This window comes from Meles meles, chromosome 17 (assembly GCF_922984935.1).
Source record: "Meles meles chromosome 17, mMelMel3.1 paternal haplotype, whole genome shotgun sequence".
In the NCBI taxonomy this organism is placed as follows: domain Eukaryota; kingdom Metazoa; phylum Chordata; class Mammalia; order Carnivora; family Mustelidae; genus Meles; species Meles meles.
The window spans coordinates 44144449-44166324 of record NC_060082.1 but is presented as its reverse complement, the minus strand read 5'-3'; the positions used below and the strand labels follow the sequence as shown (position 1 = coordinate 44166324).

The 21876-nt window shown below is 51.0% G+C and overlaps 1 protein-coding gene across 1 annotated transcript in view; it reads right to left on the bottom strand.

Annotated features, from left to right (window-relative positions):
• Positions 1-2604: 2604 nt before the first annotated feature.
• The window catches only part of BRINP2 (BMP/retinoic acid inducible neural specific 2), a 108821-nt gene continuing 89549 nt past the window's right edge, over positions 2605-21876 (bottom strand). The window contains exons 5-8 of the mRNA XM_045981943.1: positions 12096-12201; positions 9265-9501; positions 6226-6448; positions 2605-4572 (exon numbers count right to left, since the gene is read on the bottom strand). Of these exons, the coding sequence (XP_045837899.1) occupies positions 3456-4572; positions 6226-6448; positions 9265-9501; positions 12096-12201 (1683 nt within the window). The 3' untranslated portion in view covers positions 2605-3455. The remainder of the gene's footprint in view (positions 4573-6225; positions 6449-9264; positions 9502-12095; positions 12202-21876) is intronic.

Genomic DNA, 21876 nt, shown 5'->3' with positions numbered 1-21876 from the left:
TCCTTTATCCCCTCCACACTCTCTCCCTTCTCTCACCTGCTTCCCAGAAGCAAAATCTTGAGTCTGTTGCTTTGACCCAAGCTCTGGTACTCCAGACATCCCATCACTGTCTCAGACCAGAAAAGTCAGACATACATCACAGATAACAGATGAGTAGGTCAAATATAAACATTTCTTCTATGGTGATTAATTAATAATGTCTTTTAGGCCTTCTTTCAATATGGTACTTGCATTTGGGCTCACAAGGGCACTCCTAAATATTTACCAATACGTAAGAGTGCTTTTGAATGGACTTGATATGCTCAGCTCTGTGGTTTAAGCCTTCAAGCAGGCAAGAAGTGGAAATCTTTGTAACTGGGTGCATATATTTCTCTTTTTTAAAGATTTTATTTATTTATTTATTTGACAGAGAGAGAAATCACAAGTAGGCAGAGAGGCAGGCGGGGTGGGGGGAAGCAGGCTCCCTGCTGAGCAGAGAGCCCGATGCGGATCTTGATCTCAGGACCCTGAGACCATGACCTGAGCCAAAGGCAGAGGCTTAACCCACTGAGCCACTCAGGTGCCCCTGGGTGCATATATTTCTAAAGGCTTAATACATCCCACCATCATCTTTCCAGAGCCTTCCTAAGACAAGGAGTCTGAGATAAGACACAACACCCTTCTTAAGATAAGAAGCACAGCACTGGGGTGCCTGGGTGGCTCAGTGGGTTAAAGCCTCTGCCTTCGGCTCAGGTCATGATCCCAGGGTCCTGGGATCGAGCCCCGCATCGGGCTCTCTGTTCTGCAGGGAGCCTGCTTCTTCCTCTCTCTCTGTCTGCCTCTCTGCCTAGTTGTGATCTCTCTCTCTGTCAAATAAATAAAATATTAAAAAAAAAAAAAAAGAAGCACAGCACTACCCACTTGCCTTTCCCCCAGTCTGGTCTGAGTCAGAGACTTTGACAACTGAGGTTTCCTACCCCTCCATGGTGGCACCGGCCCAGGTAAGACATGAGCCCTCGCGTACTGACTCTGTTCCCACCAGGGCAATTACCTTTAGCCACTGAAGGTGTATGCTGCTGGCTTTGGGCTCAGCACCTTTGCAGTTGTTTTCCTCCTCACGCTGTGCATGCTGTGCCTTTAATTCATGGGTGAGAGCCTGTGTCCACCCAACCCTACAGCATGTAGACATCCAGAGTCAGTGCGAAACTCAGACTCTGGTGTCTGTCTCACACCTCTCAAACCCCATCACTGGGCAGTATCAACGCCCTCCTACCCCTGGCATCGCCCTTCCCACAACAGCACACTCCTCTGGCACATCAGCCCCCACTGATGAAGGTGATGTCTGCTGGTTCCATCTTCCACAGTGAGTGATGTGGTCTAAATTCCCAAAGCCAGCAGTGGCTGAATGGAAATAGATAGCCACTACCTGCGTCTACCCCTAGATTCTCCCATCACTCTGGATTTCTAACCTAGAGGGCTCCAGGGGTATTGTGAAGGAAGAAATGCTGGATTTCAGGTCCTTGTGGGTGAAATATGGTACCACGATTAAGTATGATGCCGATATGGTGAGTGCTGTGAAGTGTGTAAGCCTGACGATTCACAGACCTGCCCCCATGGGCCAAATAATACATTATATCTTAATAAAAATAATTTTTTAAAATTTTCAAAAATATGATGCTGAATTCTTCTCTAGGCAACAATAAATATAGGAGGTTTGGGGCACCTAGATATGACCATCCTTTTCGTCTCCCAGTTCATTTTGTGCCAGCAGAGCTACAGCCCAGGTCGGGAATGGAGCGCTTGGTATGTAGGTGGTGACTTTAGCCTGAAGAAAATGGGTATCATCATTCCTCCACATTGTACTTGGAGCGTGTGGAGAATAGACAGGGCAGTGGTTCTCCAAGAGATTTGCTATGAAATGCTTCTCAGACCACCTGGGGGAGACACTATGGTGACAATGATGCCTTATTCTGTGTGGTGTACGTCAACCTGCTTTTTAGGCTGTGAAAGTGGTCCTCAGACAGAATGGAGAAAACCAACGCCATGTCTGCATTCTTCGTAGGGTGCAGAGAGTGTGGGGAACTCTCCTGATGTCCGCAACAGCATCGGCAAAGAGCAGCCCCCATTCACAGGTATGCACCCAGCACAAAGCCTGTGGTTCCCCTTGTGAACAGGGGCTTGGATGCTCCTCTCGATAGTGGGAAACCTTGACTGTCGGACCTGTGCTAGTTCTCGTGCCAGGGGAAAGGTGTGGGAGGGAGGTGGGTAGCAAGATAACTCTGGGAGGGCTCTGCCTCACTGCATTCACTTAACAACCCCACATACATACGGGCACACACACAGTTAAGCCAGACATCGTTCACTTGTGAAAGCATACACCAATCAACCAGCCTCCCCCACAGCCATACCCACCATCCACGAATACTCATGTATCACACACAGAGCAATTAAAAAAAAAAAATTCCAGGCAGCCCAGGGAGCTATACTTTTTTTCTTTTTCCTTTTTTTTTTCTCATTTCCACCTAAAAAAAGGCCTTCTAAGAAGATATATTAAACCAGGTAAACTTTTACTCATATGTTCATGTGGCTGGAGCAGATTGACAAAGAAAACAATCACAAAATAAATATTTTTTTGTTTTGTTTTGTTTTTAAAAAAGAACACTTCCCTATACATCGTCTCTTCCTAACTTGACAGAGCTGCTTTCTTGGGCGGAATGGGAGCTGTTGCAAGAGGAGCTCCGGCTGGACCACGAGGGGAACAGGGAGCGAAGTGGTGAGGCCGAGGAAGCAAGGGGGCCGGAGGGAGGGAGGAGAGGGGCGCAGAGCAAGCCTGCCTGCCTGCCTGCTGCCCGAGCCGTCCTCTGTCAGTGTCCCCTTGAGTTTCCCGGGGGAGCCGGCTTGAGCAGCAGTCAGTGTCTGGGAGGGCACAGACAAGGCAGCATACAAAAAGTAAGAACCAACATGGGGCATCACGAAACAACGCCGTTTTAAGAAATCAGGTTAAAAAGAATACAAAAGTGACTCCACGGAGGGGGAGGAGGAGCTGCTCTATTCCTAGCGCTGTGCCCCGCCTTGCTTCCTTGAATGATAAGAATCACTTTGCAGGATTTATTTTTTCATGGTTTGGCTGGTTCTTTTGCTTAATCTCTCCCTTGGCTCCTCAGCTTCAACTGCATCATTCGAAAGCACCGACTTTACAGATTTGAGGCTGCTGAGTTGTAGCCTCCCTGTGTGAGTGAGCGTGTATGCGTGTGTGTGCGCACGTGTGCGCACGCACATGGTGAGTGTGTGCAGTGGCGGTTTCTTTCTCTCCTGCCTGCTTCAGGCCAAGCCCTGAGGTCCCATCAGCTGGGTGCCGCAAGTCCCAAGGGAGAACCCTGTTGGCACTAAGGTGAGGGCTCGGATGATCTCTGCACCCCGGGATCGGCGGATCACCGTGGACCACCTCCCTCCCCAGCCCTGGAGCGGGGCCCCCATTAGCTACAGAGTTTGCCTGTCTCGTACTCTACGGGGTTTGGCAGCTTGGAATTGAAAGCCCTCAGGGAGGACTGAATCCTGCCCACCTCGTTGTTGGCCAGCTTGAGCCGGTGCCGGAGCAAGCAGGAGAAAAGGTCAAGCCGGACTTTGCCGGGTGGGGAAAGCTGGTTTACCCGGTCCCTGAGCTCTATGAGCTGCAAGAGGGCAGAGTCCTGGGAACCTTGAGTGTACGGGTAGTCCAGCTGGAGAATTAAGTCCCGGATGGCGTCCGGGTCAAAGGGGAGGCTGTAGCCAAAGACCTGCAAGGTGTTGATTTTCATGTATCCTAAGTTCTTGGAGGGGTCGGTCATCTCCAAGGGCTCGTAGTAGATGGTCTCGTTGGAGCTGTCATCCAGGGACTTGATCCGGCTCCGCAGGTAAACATGGACTGTCTCGAAGAAGGTCTTCCACCTGTTCCCCAAGGTGATAGTCCAGTTTTGGCACTGGGCGGCTGCGTCCACGTTAGTCCTCTCCCAGTCGGGGAAGCTGCCCTCACTCACGGGCATGAACCAGCTCTCAGAGTGGCTGCCCCCGAACGGGTTGACGTAGACGGCCATGACCGGCTCCAGGGTGCTGTTCTTGGTGAGGCAGATCTGCAGGGACAGCGCCAGCATCACGTGCACCAGCCCCGGCTGGTACTTGTTGCTCTTGAGCGTGAGCAGCATGCGTTTCCTCCACGAGGGGTCGAACCAGCTGCCCAGGCGCATGTCGTTGCTGATGAAGATGGAGTGCACCTCGATGCGGCTGTCCCGCTTCTGCAGCAGGTACTTCAGCTCCAGGTCCTGCAGGTCCGTCTCCAGCCCCAGGAAGTTTTCTAGGGACTCGGCCACCTCTGGCCGGCACGAGCCCTGCGCCAGCACGTAGCCCGGGTTGCAGCCCCCGCAGCGCGTGCTGTTGTCCGGAGCGCAGTGGGCGCAGGCGGGCCCCTCCCCCACAGCACACGGGATGGGGCCCTGGCAGGAAGACTGGTCGTAGGGGCAGGTGCAGCTGTGGCTCTGCTCCAGGAAGGTGCCGGGAAGGGTGCTCTCTGCACAGTAGAGGAGCGACTGGACTCGGTTCCACCAGTAGGACAAGGACCTTGGGGATGGGAGGTAGACATAAACAGAGAGTCATAGGAAGCCCACCGCCGTCTCCCCTGAGGGTGGGAGGACAATGACCAACAGGCAGGAGAGGTCATGAGAAGGAGAAAAGCCCCAAGTTCCCTGCATGATGGAAACCCCCTGCCGCACCACTCTGGAATGATTGAGTCAGGCCCGCAGCACAACATCTGATAGGCAGATCAACACCAGAAATACTTGACACCAGACTTGCCTGGCAAGCAGCCAGCCTCATCCCGCCCCAGTACCACCTCCTTCGCTCCCTCCGCAGCCTACGGGAGATCTCCCGCAGCCTCTGCATCAAAACCCCTTCTGCACTTGTCAGCCTTCCAGATAAGAGTGTCCAACAACTGGCTCTCCCCGCTTCCCAGTGTCCCATCAGGTTCTTTCCCACTTCTCCATCAGTCTTTTCTATTCCTTCTGCTTCTGTCACTCTGCCACCAGGAACAGGAATTTCCTACGGCTGCTCCCTCTTCCGATTTACATCTCAGCTCCTCTGATCCCCCCCTCAAAAAGGTCTCCCATCTACTTCCCTCTCTCTCTCTCTGCCTGCCTCTATATCTACTTGTGATCTCTCTCTGTCAAATAAATAAATAAAATCTTTAAAAAAAAAAAAAGGTCTCCCATGACGCCCTTTTCAAAAGAACCACCCAGTCGCTATCACATCACGCTGTTTTCACGTAATGCACGGCAGGGATCAGGATTGGACATTATTGTCTACTGGTGATGTGTCCCCAGACGGCTTCTCAGTGGATGCCGTGAGAGCAGGGACGCCGCGGGATTGGCCAGCACGTTCTCGGAAACCAGGTAAGTGCCTCAGAGCCTCTGCGGGCCCGAGATCTCCACTCATGCTTCCCTGCTTCCCGGGGCCTCAGTGCGAGCGGTTCCTCTGACGGGCGAGGCAAGGCCCTCCTCAGCGCCCCACTTCCATCTCTCCCATAGAGTCTGGCCGAGACTTCCTTCTCCGAGGTGGCTTTTCTGTCCGGCTCTTGCTTTTTACTAGACCATGCCTCTGATTTATGTTCCAGGAATGTGACTCACAGTGGCTACCACATAGTTAAAATTTTGCAGTCTGGGGGTTTCTGTGTATTTATTAGATCTTCCCAATGAACAAATACCCCCACGCCCAAACACACTGCTTAAAATCGGGATATGCTGTGTGCACTTGTTGACCCATTGGGCACCCAAGGGGGCGGAGGAGAGAGCGTCGGAGGCCGGGCAGCCCCGCCTCGCCTTCCCCTCCTGTGACTGAGAGCGGTCACTTGTGTGAAACGACCCAGTGTGCGTATTCTCACCGTGTGCAGTCGGAGTGTGAGCTATAACTCCACCCCATTCTTTCCTAAAAAAATAAAGCCTTAAAATAAAAATGAGTGAGAATTGGAGTATTATTAGAATAACATTGGAATCTACCATAATTTATACAGAAGTAAAATTAGCCTCTCTGTTTCCTTTCCCCCACTTCACACATGAGTTGGAATTGAGCAGGACACACAAGGAGGTGGATGCAGGAGACTCTCCCAAGGCCTCACATGGTCCCCACGGCTGGCTCTGCCATGTGGGAGAGAGGACCCCCCAGCCTCCGCCACTCTGGGGGAAGGTGCTGAGCTCGGGCCTGGGCGGATGGGAAGCTCACCTCTCCTTGGGCAGGCGGAAGCGAGGCTGCCGGGGGCAGCGCTTACAGAGGTTGAAGAGCCGGCGGACGATCCGATGGGTCTTCTTGAACAGCAGTTTCAGGCTGGCCCCCAGCTGCTGGTAGCGGTGCTGAAGGCTGGTGTCCATGGCCCAGAACTGCGAGATGGCCGTGGAGTTCAGGAACCTGTCGTCCGGCAGCCTCTTCAGCAGGGTCTGGAATTCCTCTGCGGGCAAGGACAAAGAGTGGCGCTCAGGGGACGCCATGCAGACCCTGGGAGGGGCAGGAGGGCACCCCCAGACCCAGTGGGCCTTGGTGAGTCCCTGCCTGAGGAAGGAGGCTTCCCACCTACTCTCCCAGGCCCTTGGATGTATTTCCTTTTCAACAGCTTTATTTGGAAAATAATTAACATACCATAAACAATAGCTTTAGGATTCTTTTTTCTCTTTCCTGCCCCTAATAGGCTTCTGAATTTCAAACCAGATTTCTGTCATGCCCAAGCAGGCCAGAGTGCTGCTTTTGCCAATGACCTAATTGCACCACTTTCTCCCTCTGTAACTCCTTATACGTCATTCACAACTGCCACAGGCCAATTCCCTTCAGTCACACCACAGACACCCCGGGGAAGCTGTGCGGCAGTCACAAAGAGACAAGTGCAGGCCGGTGAGTGCGGACACAGAGACACGGAGCACCCAGCTCAGAAAGCTGCTTAGAAACCTCTAGTCCCGGGGCACCTGGGTGGCTCCATGGGTTAAGCCACTGCCTTCAGCTCAGGTCATGATCTCAGGGTCCTGGGATCAAGTCCCACATCGGGCTCTCTGCTCAGCAGGGAGCCTGCTTCCCTCTCTCTCTCTGCCTGCCTCTCTGCTACTTGTGATCTCTCCCTGTCAAATAAATAAATAAAATCTTTAAAAAAAAAAAGAAAAGAAAAGAAAAGAAAAGAAACCTCTAGTCCCTACGCCCGGCCTCTCCTGTCCATATCCTTCCTCAGACTCTGGAACACCCTTTGTCTCTTTCAAGCTTCGACTCTTGGCAGATTCCTGTTCTTTCCCGTGGCTAATCCAGAAGCAAGATGCTCTCTGGTTCTCAGTGCCTATTGCAAGTCTGAGTTCTCTGAGCTTCCCGGGCACAGCATGTTTGCTGAACTCATGCTCAGATCTGCTTACTTGGGACCTGCAGCCACCGGTGGGGGTCCAGATAGCCCTCATTTACTCATTAGCAGTAAATAACTGATGTGGTGGGAGCCCAACATCATGTCCCATGGTAAGCAGCACTGAACGTGTCCCACCATCACAACCCACTTCAGCGGGGGCTGTGGGGACTGGAATGTCCTTAGCAATTAACTGCCATGTCTGGGACTTGAAATGACAATGCACGGGGCCTCAGCTCATTCTGATTTCTCAAGCACCTGGTTATTTGCCCCTCTACCCCTCTCCCAATGGTTTGAGAATCACACCTAGTGATGACATTAACAACTAGCATGTATATAATTGGGTTTGCTCTTTTGTTTTTGTTTTTGTTTTTTAGAGACAGAGAAAGGCAGAGAGAGAATCTTAAGCAGGCTCCATACCCAGTGCAGAGAGCCTGACATGGGGCTCGCTCTCACGATCCTGAGAACATGACCTGAGCCGAAATCAAGAGTCAGATGCTTAACCAACTGAGCCACCCAGGTGCCCCTCATAGTTCTTTTTATAAAACATTTAAGCTCACAAAAGAGCACAGAGAGTAACAGGATGAACCCCCGTGTGCCCACCACCTAGATTTAGGCGTTCTGCTTTATTGGCTTCAGCCTTTTGTCCTGTTTTGTTTTTGAGAAATAAGGCAGTGAGAATATATAACTGAAGGCTGTAAACTTGCCCTCCCCATCAACCACTCTCTTGGATGTTCAATAGTTACCATATATTTCTTCACGTTTTCTACAAACATATTTATCTGTAAAAATATTAAGTATTGGCTAGTATGTTTTAAAACGTCATATAAATAGTATTAAATATGTCTTATATTTAATACAGTTTACAGTATTATTATATTGATATAATATGTATATAAAATACATAACCTTTTTCATTTTGCTTTGTTTTACCCAACATTATGTTTCTGAGCTATATCCACATAACTATTGCTCATTTAGTGTTGAAGTGTATGAATGTACCAGAGTTATTTATACATGAACTTTATCCTACACTATCCCACGTGAGCCTCCCATCCACCCATTGTGATCACTTTCCCTCTTTTACAGACGAGGAAATGGGGGTATTGTGAAGCTGCATGGCTAATACGAGGTCATAAAACCGGTCAGTAACAGAGTGTTTTTTCTTTGGGGGCTGCTCTCAGAAAATGCCACACGCGGGTTGGCTGATAAGCCACAAAAATTCATTTCTCATGGTTCAAGGAGCCGAGAGTCCAAGATCAGGACGCCAGCATGGTCAGGTTCTGGTGAAGGCCCTCTTCTGGGTCGCATAGGGCTAACTCTTCACTGTGTCTTCACGTGGTAGAAGGGGAGAGGGATCTTTCTGGGGCCTCTTTTATAAGAGCACCAATCCCTTAGTCACCTCCCAAAGGCCCCGCCTCCCTGGGCATTGTATTTTCAACATAAAAATGTCAGGGGACACAAAGGTTCAAAGGACGCTCTGAGCAAGGACTCAAAATCAGGTCCTGAATCTAGATGTCAAGGTAACGTTGACATTCGTTGTACCCGCAACAGGCCTTCATCAGCATGTACTAGGTGCCTTCTAGTACTTCAGTAACCCAACAAGCAGTCCTGTGCACCTTATCTACAGGCAAGGCCTATGCCCTCGAATATATTCACCTGAACTTACTACGTCCACAAAATGCATCTTTTTGGTAGGGGACATGTCCATTTGCATCAACAACAAAGATAACCTGCAGGGTTGAGGCCTGCAGGGTGATATAACCCGCTAGGGGTCACGGACACAGGAAGTGGGTGAGCCAGGATCCACAGCGCCTTCCCCACATTCCAGTCCTGCACCTCCCAGCCATTCCCCACTGCCAGGGAGGAAATGGGGCCAGCCGACTGCTCACCTGACTCCTCAAACTGCCGGTTGTGGGTCACCCAGGAGTCCTGGATCTGCAGCAGGCTGTCCTCCATGGCCTGGATGTCAGCGTCGGGACAGTTGCATTCCGGAAAGGTGGGGCTGCACTTGCACCAACAGTCGTTCCCCCTGCAGACGAGCTCGCCCTCGGAGCTGCACGTGATGTAGCTGAGTGCCGCGGCCACAAAGCGCTCACGCAGGTACTCGGGCAGCAGCACCTGCAGGCCTGGGGAAAGGCCGTCCCGGCGATTGTGGGGTAGGGCCGGTAGGCACTCGGTGTCCCACACTCAAGGCTGCAGGATCCCCAGCTGGGGTTCTGCACACTTGTGCTTTCTGGGCCCAAGGATGGTCGGTCACCCCAGGGCCTGACCCTGTGGAGCCGGTTGGGTAAAAAGGGTCAGGCTGCCCAGGGGGGACAGGTGGGAGAGGGTCTGAAAATGCAGATGAGGAGCATCAAAGCCCAAGGCTTAGTCAAACCCCTCACGTCAGCCAAACTGAGAGCCTGCATATCACATGGATGGCCTTATTGGCTGTGCATCAGCATTTCTAGGATGGGAACTGGAAGGAGAGCCTACAGCACTCACAGGGGAGGAATCAGGGCTCAATGCGTTTTGTTCTGCTTTCGACAGCCATCCTGGTTCTGGCTTCTCTGAGCTGAGCAGCAGACGTCCTAAGATGTTATGCTGACCCCCGTCCCAGGGCTCCCACCCCAGTTCTGATGACCAAGGGGGCTGCTCTGTTAGGAAGTGGGGACAAGGGTTGCTGGTACATAGCAGCCAGGCCCCACACCAAGTATTTTGCCTATATGATCATAAATAAAGTTCTGGGCAGACTGAGGCTCCTCTAGGGGAGGAGATCCGAGCTCAGTGGCCACAGCCACCTGCTTGAGTCACAGTGCTCTTGAAATTGGCTTGGTGTCAGACCTGTCCCTGGTACCGTCAGGTCACACTGCATCACTGGGACTGGCTGCCTGTCTCAGTACACTTTAACTCTTCAGGGGATTGGAAAGTTAGCTGCTGGTAGGCATCCTAAGTTCAGTCAAGCCTGGGCAGGTAAGATTGGTGCTCAGCTCTCTTTTCTAATTAGCTGCCTCTGATCTTGGATATAATTCACTAAATTGATCCAAGCTTCAGTTTTCTACCCATCTGTGGTGGGTATTATTTTACCAGTAGCAGAATATATTCCCGGTTCAGCTTCAAGCCACTCAGGATGGCTGCTGGAAACATATCAAGAGGTGAATGAAGGACAGGCATGCCTTTGGAGGCAGGCAGCCTGGGCCAGGTTCGAGGTCAGACCTCCAAGAGGCTCCCCAGTAGGGACATTGTGAGAGACTGTGCCAGAAGGGTGAGGGACAGGAGAACTTCTGGAGACAAATAAGCTCCCCTCTCCTCAAATATCTGCCAGCTCTTTAGTGCATGCCCTTAACCTTGTCCTTGGCAGGAAATCAGAGAGCCCAAAGTATGTTATCCTCGTCTCAGCAGACCTCGGAACATAACTTAGAACTCCAGCAGCAGTGGGTGCTTGTTGTTCTTGTTCAAGGTCTGCCTCCTATTCTGAACCGCTCCTAACTTCTCCTCTCCTCATGTCGTGCCCACAGCCGGCACTTGAGCAGCCCAGCCCACACACCCTGTCCACACGCTTGCTTTAGACGCGCACCCTTCCAAGTCCTTTCCCTTCACCTCCCCCACTCCCTCCCTCCTCCTCACCATAACATTTCCCATTGCTATAAAATAAGTGCCCCGAGCAACGTCTGCATGAGTGATGGGCTATAAAATTAAATGGCATAAACTATTCCAAATGAACCACCAGACATTCCGAACTTCACTCATCGCTAATTTCCAGACGCAAACCCAGCCCCCCCGAGGGACAGAAGAGGGCTGCTAATGGCATGAGGGGCCTCTCTGAAGAAAGGAGTCTTTTACTCCTTTGTTTTATATATTCCTTGATTCCAAAAGTGCTAATGGGTTGCATCTAGCTCAGGTTGCCTGGAATTTGTAATCGTAGATCCTGGGTGAGGGCTATTGATTTTATAATACCGAGACAATAATATCTTAAACAGAGTCCAATTCAGTTAGGCCTTAAGAAAAATGAACTTTTCCCATTGCCAAACAGCTCTGTTTGAATCAGTTTGCATAGCCCTGGCCCAGGATGCTTGGGGGACAGGCAGCAGGAGCTGAGCGCCTGCCCTTAACTTCCCAGCCTCTGGGCCTCGTGCCACCCCGTCTTTTTGCTTTCCTGTTTGCAAGACTGTTTTGTCTAGTTCTGTCTCCAGTGGGGCTCCCGTTCCTCTCAAACTGTTCTCCTGACTTTGATCTCCCAAGGGAGAGGACAGATTAATCACAGAAAGTAGGGGCCACTCTTGGGGTAGCCAATGACCCCACAGTTTGAAAAGCTCTCAGCTGAGCTAGAGACGGTGGCCCCATAACCACTCTGCAAAGGCTAGCTGTTCCCCAATGTGTCCTTAGGACAAAGTGGAGGGTTCTTTGGGCAACAAAGGAGATCATCAAACCAGGCCAAGGTATGGAGGTGCTATTGCTGTAGGATAGTGACAGGGGTCTTGGGGAGGACTAACACGTGGGAGGGTGTGGGTGCCAAGTGGTATGAACAGTAGTCTTGGGTGCAGGATAAACCATGTCAGAAAATCTCCCAAAAGAACGAGGGAAAGTTGTTCTATACGGGTCCCAGAACTCCTGGTGGTTCTGGTCCTTGGCAGGGTTTAGCCAAATGAGGCACCCAGGACCTTCTCCTGCTCCTCGGTGAGCCACGTTTTTCAGGAGACGTGAAAGGTATTGACACCCCTCCCATCACAGGACCGCTTACCGAGTAACTGCACTTTGTTCTCCGGACTCTGTACCAGGACAGAGCTGACCGAGTCCAGGTTGTCATAGTTGCTGCAGCCCAGAGGGCCAGTCCTGGTCTCCGTGACCTGGAGAAGGAGGGCACAGTGTGGATTTAGATGCCCGGTTGGAGACCAGTCCTATGCACTTCCCTCTCCAGCCATCTGACCTCAGGCCCCTTGTCTTGTCCTTGAGCAGCCCAAGAGCGCCTGTGTTTCCCTTCCCCCCGGGGCATGAAGCCACCTTCCTTCCTTGTTCTAACGGGGTGAGTACTGGTGGTGGAGGGCGGCCAGCAGCAGGTTGTACACAGTGCGAGGCTTCCGAGGGAGCTGAAGGGAATTCGCCTCTGGGAAGAAAAAATTCAACAGAGGCAGAGGAAGATGGACCTCTAAGCCTGAGTCCCCCCCACTTCCTCCCCCAGAGGGAGACAGGAGTCCAGATGTGGACGCTGTCAGCCGGCTGGCAAGCCCAGCTGCATCCACTTGACGTGGTGCTTGCAGCTTTAGGGATCCCGAGGATGAAAGCACTAGAGAAACAGGAGTTACAAGTATTATTATTAGTATTAAACATTTAAGTCCCACCTCGCCACTGAGATGTCCTTAGAGAAAATCAGCCATGGGCTTACTGCATATTTTAATAAGTATATTAAATATACATAAACTCTTATAGCCATGTAATATTCCAAAACACCACAGAATCATTTTAAAATATTATAAAGTTGGCCTATCCATTTTTCTCTGATGTTTTAAAAGTATAAGATGAAAAATGGGGAGCTTTAAATGCACTGAAATAATTCCCTAATAAGAATGATGGGGACCTGCGGCCCTTTCTTCCCGGGATCTCCGAAAGCTTTGCCAACAATCAATCAACCAATCAACGAGTATTTATTGAGCAGCCGCTGTTCAATTCCATACAATTCATCAAACATTCATAGAGTGCCTTTCCTAGAGTTCTTCAAGGAGTCAGCCCTGATACCTCGGAACCTTCTCTCTTGACTCCGGGCACCTCTGCCCTGCAGCAGGCGTAGAAGTTTCCATCTTTTTCCATAAAGATCTGGTTAAAGTCTGGGTCCTCCACACACTAAAGGCTCCCCGGGGCTAGGCTTCTTTTCATCTTATTCACCAGGTTGTCAATAGCAACGAACACAGAGCCTGGCACATAGTAGATACTCAGTAACTTAGAGCATGTGTAATATGTTCCAGACTTTGTGGGGCAGAGAGGTGAGCGGAGAGATGTGCAAGTTATGCACGGTGTCCTCCAGGAAATTACACCCTGGGGGAGAGGCAGGTGCACAATGCAACTGGCGGCGAGGCATCCAAGTCGAGCAGAAGCCCTGTGTCAGTGCGCACTCAGGAAAACAGAGTTCTGAGCAGAGGGAGGGAGCGGAAGGGAAGCAGCAACAGAGGAGACTCAACTGAGCGGGTCCTTAAGAGTAAGTAGACGTCTTAGTGAATCTCTGTATTGTACACCGGGATGTAATATAACATGGTATGTTAACTATACAGGCATTAAAATAAAACGTAAAATGAAATAAGTAATAATAAAGAGAAATAGAAGCAGCCAGGAAGAGAAGGGAAGGAAAGTTCTCTGCAAACCAGGAGAAGGGGTGAGATAAGCTGTAACACACAGCTGGAACATGTGTTGTGAAAATGTCCAGCACCCTGTAGGTTACGGGGCGGGATGGGGGGGAGTCACCAGGTGACAAGCGAAGTAGAAATGACATTTTTAAAGAGAATTTAGTAGTTTTAGTCTTAAAATATACTCATGGAACAGAGTAATTAAATGAAGTATGGTTTGATACTGACTAGAAATAAGGTAGGGAGACAGATGGGAGAGAACCTCGTGACTTAAAGTAGTCTGAGAAGGCTTCGTGGGGGAGGTGAGCCGTGAAGAATGAACAGGAATGGAGGGGAAAGAGGAGAGAATTAGGAGAAAAGGGAGTGATTACAGACAAAGACCAAGGCGCAGACATAGACACAGCGTACGAAAAGCAGCCAAACCCAGCCCGAATAAAGAATGGGACCAAGAGCATGACAGGGGCAGGAATGACTTCCCTACAGGTGCCAAGTTCATCCCCCAATGTCATCTCTTTTAACCTTCACAGAAACTCTGAGACAAACCTCACTACTATCACTCCCCGAAGAAGGAAACCAAGGTTCACAGAGTTTTGGTGCCCGAGGCCACAGAGCTGTGAGTAGCTAAAACAGGATTTTAATGTTTGAATCCTCAGTCTTGTCAGTGCTCCTCCGGTCTCCTGTGAGGGCGTGTCAAAGGACTGCAAAAAATAGTTAAGGGGCACCTGGGTGGCTCAGTGGATTAAGCCCCTGCCTTCGGCTCGGGTCATGATCTTGGGGTTCTGGGGTCGAGCCCCGCATCGGGCTCTCTGCTCTGCGGGGAGCCTGCTTCCTCCTCTCTCTCTGCCTGCCTCTCTGCCTACTTGTGATCTCTCTCTCTGTCAAATAAATAAATAAAATCTTTAAAAAAAAAAAAATAGAGTTAAACCCCTCTGGGTGACATCCCATCTAAAACCAAGTATCAACAGAGCAGTTCATCCGAACTAGTTCGAACTAGTTCAGTGATCTGCCCTCTGCTCGGAATGTGAACACGGGGCAAAACAGACTGTACAGACTGGAGACCACCGTATCCTAATACTACAGATGAGGAGCCCTTGGCCAGGTAGGTGAAATGATTTATTCAAGGTCACACAGCTAGTTACCTGCAGGGCTAGGATTCATTCCACTCATTCACACCTTCTCTCACTCACCCGTTTATTCATTTAACTATGTAAGGAGCACCCAGAACTCACCCTGAGTAAGGCGCAGGCACGGCCATCAGGAGTGTAGAGACAGAAAGAAACATGTTTCCGTAAGCCCAGCGTTCGGGCTGTTACTCATGGGCCTGCCTCCCTCCACAGGTGGGCACTAGGTGCCGAGTAATGGCTGTGTACTGAGTGCGCGGCTGATGGGCTAGCGGTCACACTGCAGGGGGAAGGCAGGGCCAGGCTTCCTTCAAGGTGAGGTCTTCATCTCTATGTACAAATGCCTGTAAGAGGAGCCGTGGCCATGGACGAGCCCAGCTCTTCTGGAGTGGGATGGACTGAAGGGCAGGGTGGAATGGCGGGTGAGATGGTGGGGGGGTGTGATATTTAGGACACTTGCCTCTCCCCGCCTCCAGGTGACCTGGCCACCACACGGTCGTGGAGATCTGCGCTGGCTTTTCCATCCACCCACCCAAGCTGGCTGCTCACCAGCACTGGGTCCCGGCAGAGAGGGAGCGACATGCCTCATGGAGGAGTAGGGCAACCCACCAAGGAGGAGAACTGTGAACAGCCACTCTCCTCTCCTTTACGCCCCCACACTCCCTGTCTACCTGCCACCAACCCATCTGGGTCCCCACCACCAGCACCATTTTAGGCAGCATTCCGGGTGGCTCTGATGCGGTTTTCTGACGTTGACTTTGCTATTTCCACTGGTCAGTTCCACGAGGGGACAATCAATTAGGTAAGTCACGAAGAGGATGTGGGTAGCTTCCCTTTGTTAATTGTGGCATGAGGACAGGAACGAGGAAGAGACAAAGACTCTGATTCCCCACGGTCATTTCTTTAGAGGGAAGGAGCCAAGCCAGATGGAGAATGAGGAAGGCTCACTCAGATGACGTTAGATCCCAAAGTCACCACTTTCTCCACTGCCATTCTGCTTTGAGCCACCTCTGTCCTTCTGAGAGACGGGAGGAGGTGGGAAGGAAAACAGGACATGCAGAGGGTCCTCTTCCAGATATTGCCTGGGCACTGGCTTGATAAGCTGGATGCCCTAAGGGAGACTCCTTCCCCCCAGTGATGAGAGTCCCAGAGTCTCTAGAAGGTGAGTCCAGAGAACCCTGTGCTTTCTCTGTAGCAGACACAGATAGCTTTGGCAGATTACAAAAAGGGCCCACAGAGATAATGGAAAGCACCATTCACTCAGGCGCGCACATTCAAAGAGCATCTCCGATAAGCTTTCAGAAAGGGAAAATAATTGTGTGCTAATTGGTCTGTTGACAGAGACTGTCCTGCCTTCAGAAAGCCCTGATGGATCTCAGGTTCATTAGCACATCCAATTTTCCGTAAATACTGGCTCGTACAAGCCCTCCTTCCAGCGAGCCTGCTCTCCTCCCCTTGCCCTTCGCTGCCCTGCTGCTCTGGTCCTACCTCGCGAGACACCTCCACAGCTAAGTGACGGAAGCGGGCTTCTCACTGCGAGCCGGCCCCTTCTCGCCACAGGGCCCGGCAGGGCGAGTGCAGCCACGGTGTGTGCCTCAAAGAGCAGCAGACTGAGCTCCAGGCTGCTGCGCTGTGCTGAGGAATTCACACAAGACTTTTTAAGGATGCTTTGTGAGAACCGCTCCTTTTTGCCACCCTGGGACCCACTCGGGTTTTGGGTGGGCTCTTTTTTTTTTTTTTTTAAAGATTTTATTTATTTATTTGACAGGGAGATCACAAGCAGGCAGAGAGGCAGGGAGAGAGAGAGAGAGGGAAGTAGGCTCCCCGCTGAGCAGAGAGCCCGATGTGGGACTCGATCCCAGGACCCTGAGATCATGACCTGAGCCGAAGGCAGCGGCTTAACCCACTGAGCCACCCAGGCGCCCGGGTGAGCTCTTTTCAGTAAGCTCCAGAACGTATCAAACCAAGTCCTTCCCCCGCCTTTGACGAAGTAGAGGGTTAGCTGCCACCGAGAAGCAGGCTCGTCCGCTAGCAGCCATCATCCCCTCCCAGGCTTACCAGCTGTCATGGAAACAGTTTAATATTCTAAAAACTGGTCTAGCCGAACCAGCTGAATGTAAGCCCTGACTACAGGCAAGTCAAATCATTGGTAACTCCATGTCCTGGAGTCCACGGACTTCTCAAGGTCACGCATTGACCTTGATGAGCACTGAGGCCGAAACCCAATCCCAAGTCTTCTCACTTGAGCACGTTTGTTTCCCACTAAGCCGGGCACCCTGACTTCACCTGCCTTCAGCTGTCAAGCGCTTTACTGAGTGTCTCAGCACGTGGCGGCCACCGCGAGGGGACCTGGAACCGCATGCGTGCTGTGGAGTCCCTCCTGCGCTAAGCCCTCCTGTCACACCTGCGGGCACGGGGAGGTGCCAGTGGGGATGTCGCCAGCTTCAGTGTAACGTGACAAACCTGCAATGGAGCTGTGTCCCGATCAGGTCAACCTGGCAGCGGAGTGGGGTGGTCAGTGGGGTCTCCGAGCAACGTGTCGATAAACGAACGGGGCCGGCATGCCTCTCGCTCCGTGTTGGTGAAAACAAGTGGCTAACGAGGGGCGGGAAGTAGAAGCCCATGTGCTTACAGAAATAAGAAACAGGCGGGTGTGCTGGAGGGTTTTGCCGTCACCAAGGCTGAGCAGGTGAGCAGAGCGCCTCAGGCCACCCCCCTCGACCGAGAGTCATGACAGTGCGGGAAGCCCGCTCCACGGTCGCAAAGGCGCGTTCAGAAGAGGCAAGTGGGCGGCAGGGGCCGCAGTGCCACCTCGGGCGCGTCAGCTAGCAGGGATGCACCCAGCCTCCTGGCGCTTGCTCTGTGGATCGGGAAAAGTATGTTAGAGCAAAGAAGTGGCTCTGGCGGAACACTCTACAGCCAAGACAGAATGGACGGCTCAGCCCTGTCAAGTGAGCAGAATGGTGGGACAGGTGCGGTGCCAAGATCTCCCTTTGCTCCTGGTTTGGCAGGTGCTCTCGGACAGGTCCCTGGTTCTCCAGACCTCACTAAGCTCTGAGGATGAGGACCTAGAGGAATGGAAGTAGGAGAAAACACTAAATGGTCCTTGTACTCTTCTGATTCTCTGAACTGCATCTCATGGGGAGAGCACACTGCACTCCTCACCAGAGAAAACTCCAGGCTGACCGACCCAGTGGAAGATGAATTATCATCTCATACCCCCTGTGTGACTGGAGGAATTCCAAAAAGAGCCTCCAAGGATGGTAGCCCCATTTTGTGGGGATGGGCAGTGGCTCTAGTTCTGGAAAGTGCTTCTGTAGGCCATAGGCACTAGAATAGACGTGGCTTTGGGTGCCTTCCCATCTCCCACTCTGCCACCTGCAGACTTTGCCAAAGAGAGGAGTTCGGTGAGCCATATCTGAGACTATGTATTAGACTCGTTGTATTGGACTAAAGTGGACCTTGAACCAGACTTTTTTCCTCCAGGAATTTAGAACTATGATACTGAGAGGAAAAATTTAAAGGGTGGTGGTAGACACCCTTGAAGTTCAGAATAAATAATTATCAAGCAATTTTTATGTGCCAGGAACGGAGACTACAACTATGAACAAGAGAGGTCCCTGCCCTGATGGTCCCGGCTGAGAGAGCAGACAGTGTTCAGTGTGGGCCGGAGTCAGCTCCAGAGCAAGGCAGAGCTAAATGTAAGCCCGAGTCACTGGTGTACAGGAAAGTCTAGAAAAAACAAAGGAAAGAACTTGCACCAGAGAAGCCGGGAGATGAAGCAGATGAAGGAAAACAGATGGCACGTGTTCAACAAGAAACAGAGACAGTAACCTGGGCATCTCACCGCCCTTTAACAAGGCCCATGTGTCTGGAAGGCACTTAGTGTCTCGTCCTTGGAGATCTGTGACAGTCTTCACCACAGTCCTCCTGCCCAATCACCTTTATGCTCAAGTGACCTTGAGTACCTTTGTTTCCTTCAACTGACTATGCTACTGTGCCCTTGTACACACACTGAGAAGAATCTGACCTATGTGGAAAATAGGATCAGTGACTCAGTCAGTCAGTCAACAAACTTTTACTCATCACCCATGATGTGGCAAACTCTGTGCTCTCATGCTCTCACCCGCAACCAAAGATGAGTAAGACCCCAGTCCCTCCCACAAGGACCTCGGAGTCTCAGAGGTCACCTTGTTAGCTAGCAATTACAGTTCAAATGATGAGCCCTGTAAAAGAGGCACATGCTTGAGACACGGCAGAGGAGCATTTAACTACGTTGGAAGTCAGAAAAGGCTCACAAAGGAGTCACCTTTTTGACTTGACCAAAGAAGGATGAGGGAAAGGCCCTGGGTGGACAGACAAAACCAAGAGCACGTGCCAGGGATGTGCATATATTTGAATACAGACAACTCGTTGGCTAGGACCTGCTACATGACAGAAGGGGTAAGTGAAGGGCTGAGGCAGGAGCCACGTTGAAAAGAGACAAAAGAACAGTAGGGATAGATCTTCGACAGCCTGATGGTTTTGTTAAGAAGAGGAATTATCCTTTTTCAAGCTCCAATTGTGCCATGTCTCAAGCATTCTATTTTCCTATTTGATCCAGAACGCCATCGAGGTAAGAAATATTCTGATCATTCCACAGTTTTAAGACTGAGAAAACCAAGGCTCAGAGTAGTTTGGGAACTCGCTCCTAGCCTAACCCACCACGAGCAGGGGCACAGCGGCAAAGACTCTTGGGTGCGACCCTATGCTCCTTCCATTGTGTCACACTGCCACCATGGCTGAGCTGCGGTGGTTTAAGCGGTGGTGGGGGGGGGGGATGAGATGATTTGCTCTTATGCAAGCAGCAGAGAGGGTGATCAGGGAGAAGCACTGCGAACGGAGACAGGGAGACTAGTTAAAAAGATAATGCAAGAAAATCAGGCAAGCATCCTTCAGCTCCTGAATTAAGGGGATGGCAGGTGCATGAGGAGGCCGCAAAGGGCAAGTTGAGAATATATCCAACGCAGTGATGACAGCGATGGGCCACAGAGTCTGTTAGGCCAACAGGCAAACAAGGCCATGATAGAAAGTGAAAAGTTGGTCAGGTCAAAGGATAGGAAGGGACATTAATGGGATGTCGGGGTTGTTAATCCAGACCTACTTTTCTTTTCTAGGCAGGATCAGTTCTTCTCCCCCCTTCAACACAGCCCACTCACTACAGGACTAAAGGCTTCCCCAGAGTTCTGTCTTCTTGGTAAAACCCAGTCTATGCTACTAATAGTCTTATTTCGTCATTTTAAGATGCCTAAGAGACCAGCCTCCCAAATGTACCCTAAACCTCTGTTAACTTCAGCCATTGTCCTCTCTCAGACTCTCACTCCGTACATCCCCAGAGCTATCCTCTTCTCTTCGGTGCTCTCTCAGTCTCATGATGGGTCTTGGCAAGGTCGTCTATAGCCTTGATCTCTTCTCAGGGTCAATTTCATCTTTGTGCATTACCGCAGCCCTGCAGATGCTGGAGACAGGGGTTCTCAGCCTCCTCATCGCTCTTCACCTTGGCCTCCAGCCCCGTCTCAGTCATCCACACTCATGGCCACGTCCAGAACCTGATTTTTTTTTTTTCTAATTGCACTCGCTCTCTAATCTCAACATTAAGCATCATATACTTGCACTTCCTCTGGTCTCTTCCCTCCAACAAATCCTCAAACCTGCTTCTAACCTTGGGACCTAACTCACTCTCCAAAGTGAAACTTTTCACTTTCTGCCCTCCCTGAATGGTCTCAGACCCCTCGGTCCATCGCTATAGTCGCAGCTTTGTGTGTACTCACTTCCCTCGCTTCTTTTTTCTTCCATCTTGTACACACACACACACACACACACACACACACACTTCTTGGTGAATCCAGCCCTCCACCCACTCCATGCCTGCCTGTACTTGAAGTGCCGGATGTGGCTGCAGTCAAATGCTCTACCCCTGAGCTATACCCCCAAAGTGCCGGATGTGGCTGATCCAACTGGCAGCTATGCGGACGGGTCCCCATTATAACTGTCACCGTGGGTCTCACGTGGGCCCTCAGGGATGCCCACCAAGCCACAACATTTATCTAATAGTTGAAACACCTCACCCCTACCCTTCCGAAACCATTTCCTACATTCTCTTCTCAACAATTTCTTCTCCTCCTTTTAGTCAAGGACTCCGATTCTCGTGTCCTCAAGGAGCTGGATCAGTCGGACAAGGACGTTCGCATCCTCCCACCGCAGCTACACGCCACTGCGTGGGGTCTGTCACCTGAATGCCTCCTGCTGCAAAGGATAGGACGTGTATGCTCCCAGGTAAGACCCACCTCTCCATGGACTACCAGCCGCTCCCGCTTACCCGGCTGTTCTTGTAACTGCCTCCTGTCTCTCCTGCATCATCATCTTCTCCCTCACTTTGAATCATTCTGAATGCCAAGATTTGAATATCCTCCACCTTAAAAACAAAACCTCCATCTCCCTTGACCTTCCACCACTCTCCAGCTATCGTCCATCTTTTGTCTTTAGAGCAAAACCCTTAAAGAATTGCCTTCTCCTCCTCTGATTCCTCCCTTTGCTTTCTCTCTTGAACCTTCTATACTCAGCCTTTTGTACGTGTCGTGTCACTGAAACCCCTTGTCTCTAGGTTGCTCATTACCTCCATGTTGCCAGATTGAAGGTCCATTCTCTGACTACTCAACAGCACCTAACACAGCTGTCTGCTCCTTCTTATGAGAAACACTTGCTTCACACGGTCTTGTGACAGGACTTTGGCTCCTTCATACCTATCTGCCTGGTCTCAGCCTCCTCGGTTAGCTCCTGCTCCTCTTCCCCATTTCTGGATATTGATCTGCCGCTCAACTCGGCCCTAGAGCCGTTTACAGGCTACATTCACTCCTCAAGTGATCTCATCTCATCTTGCCCACAGTATTAAATACCGGCTACACATGCGTATATAGCGCTATGCCGAATTTCTATCTCCAATCATGACCTTTCTCTTGAAATCCTAGTGTTATATCCAGTTGCCTGTTAGATAGCTCCACTCAGATGTCTAAGAGGAATGTCACCT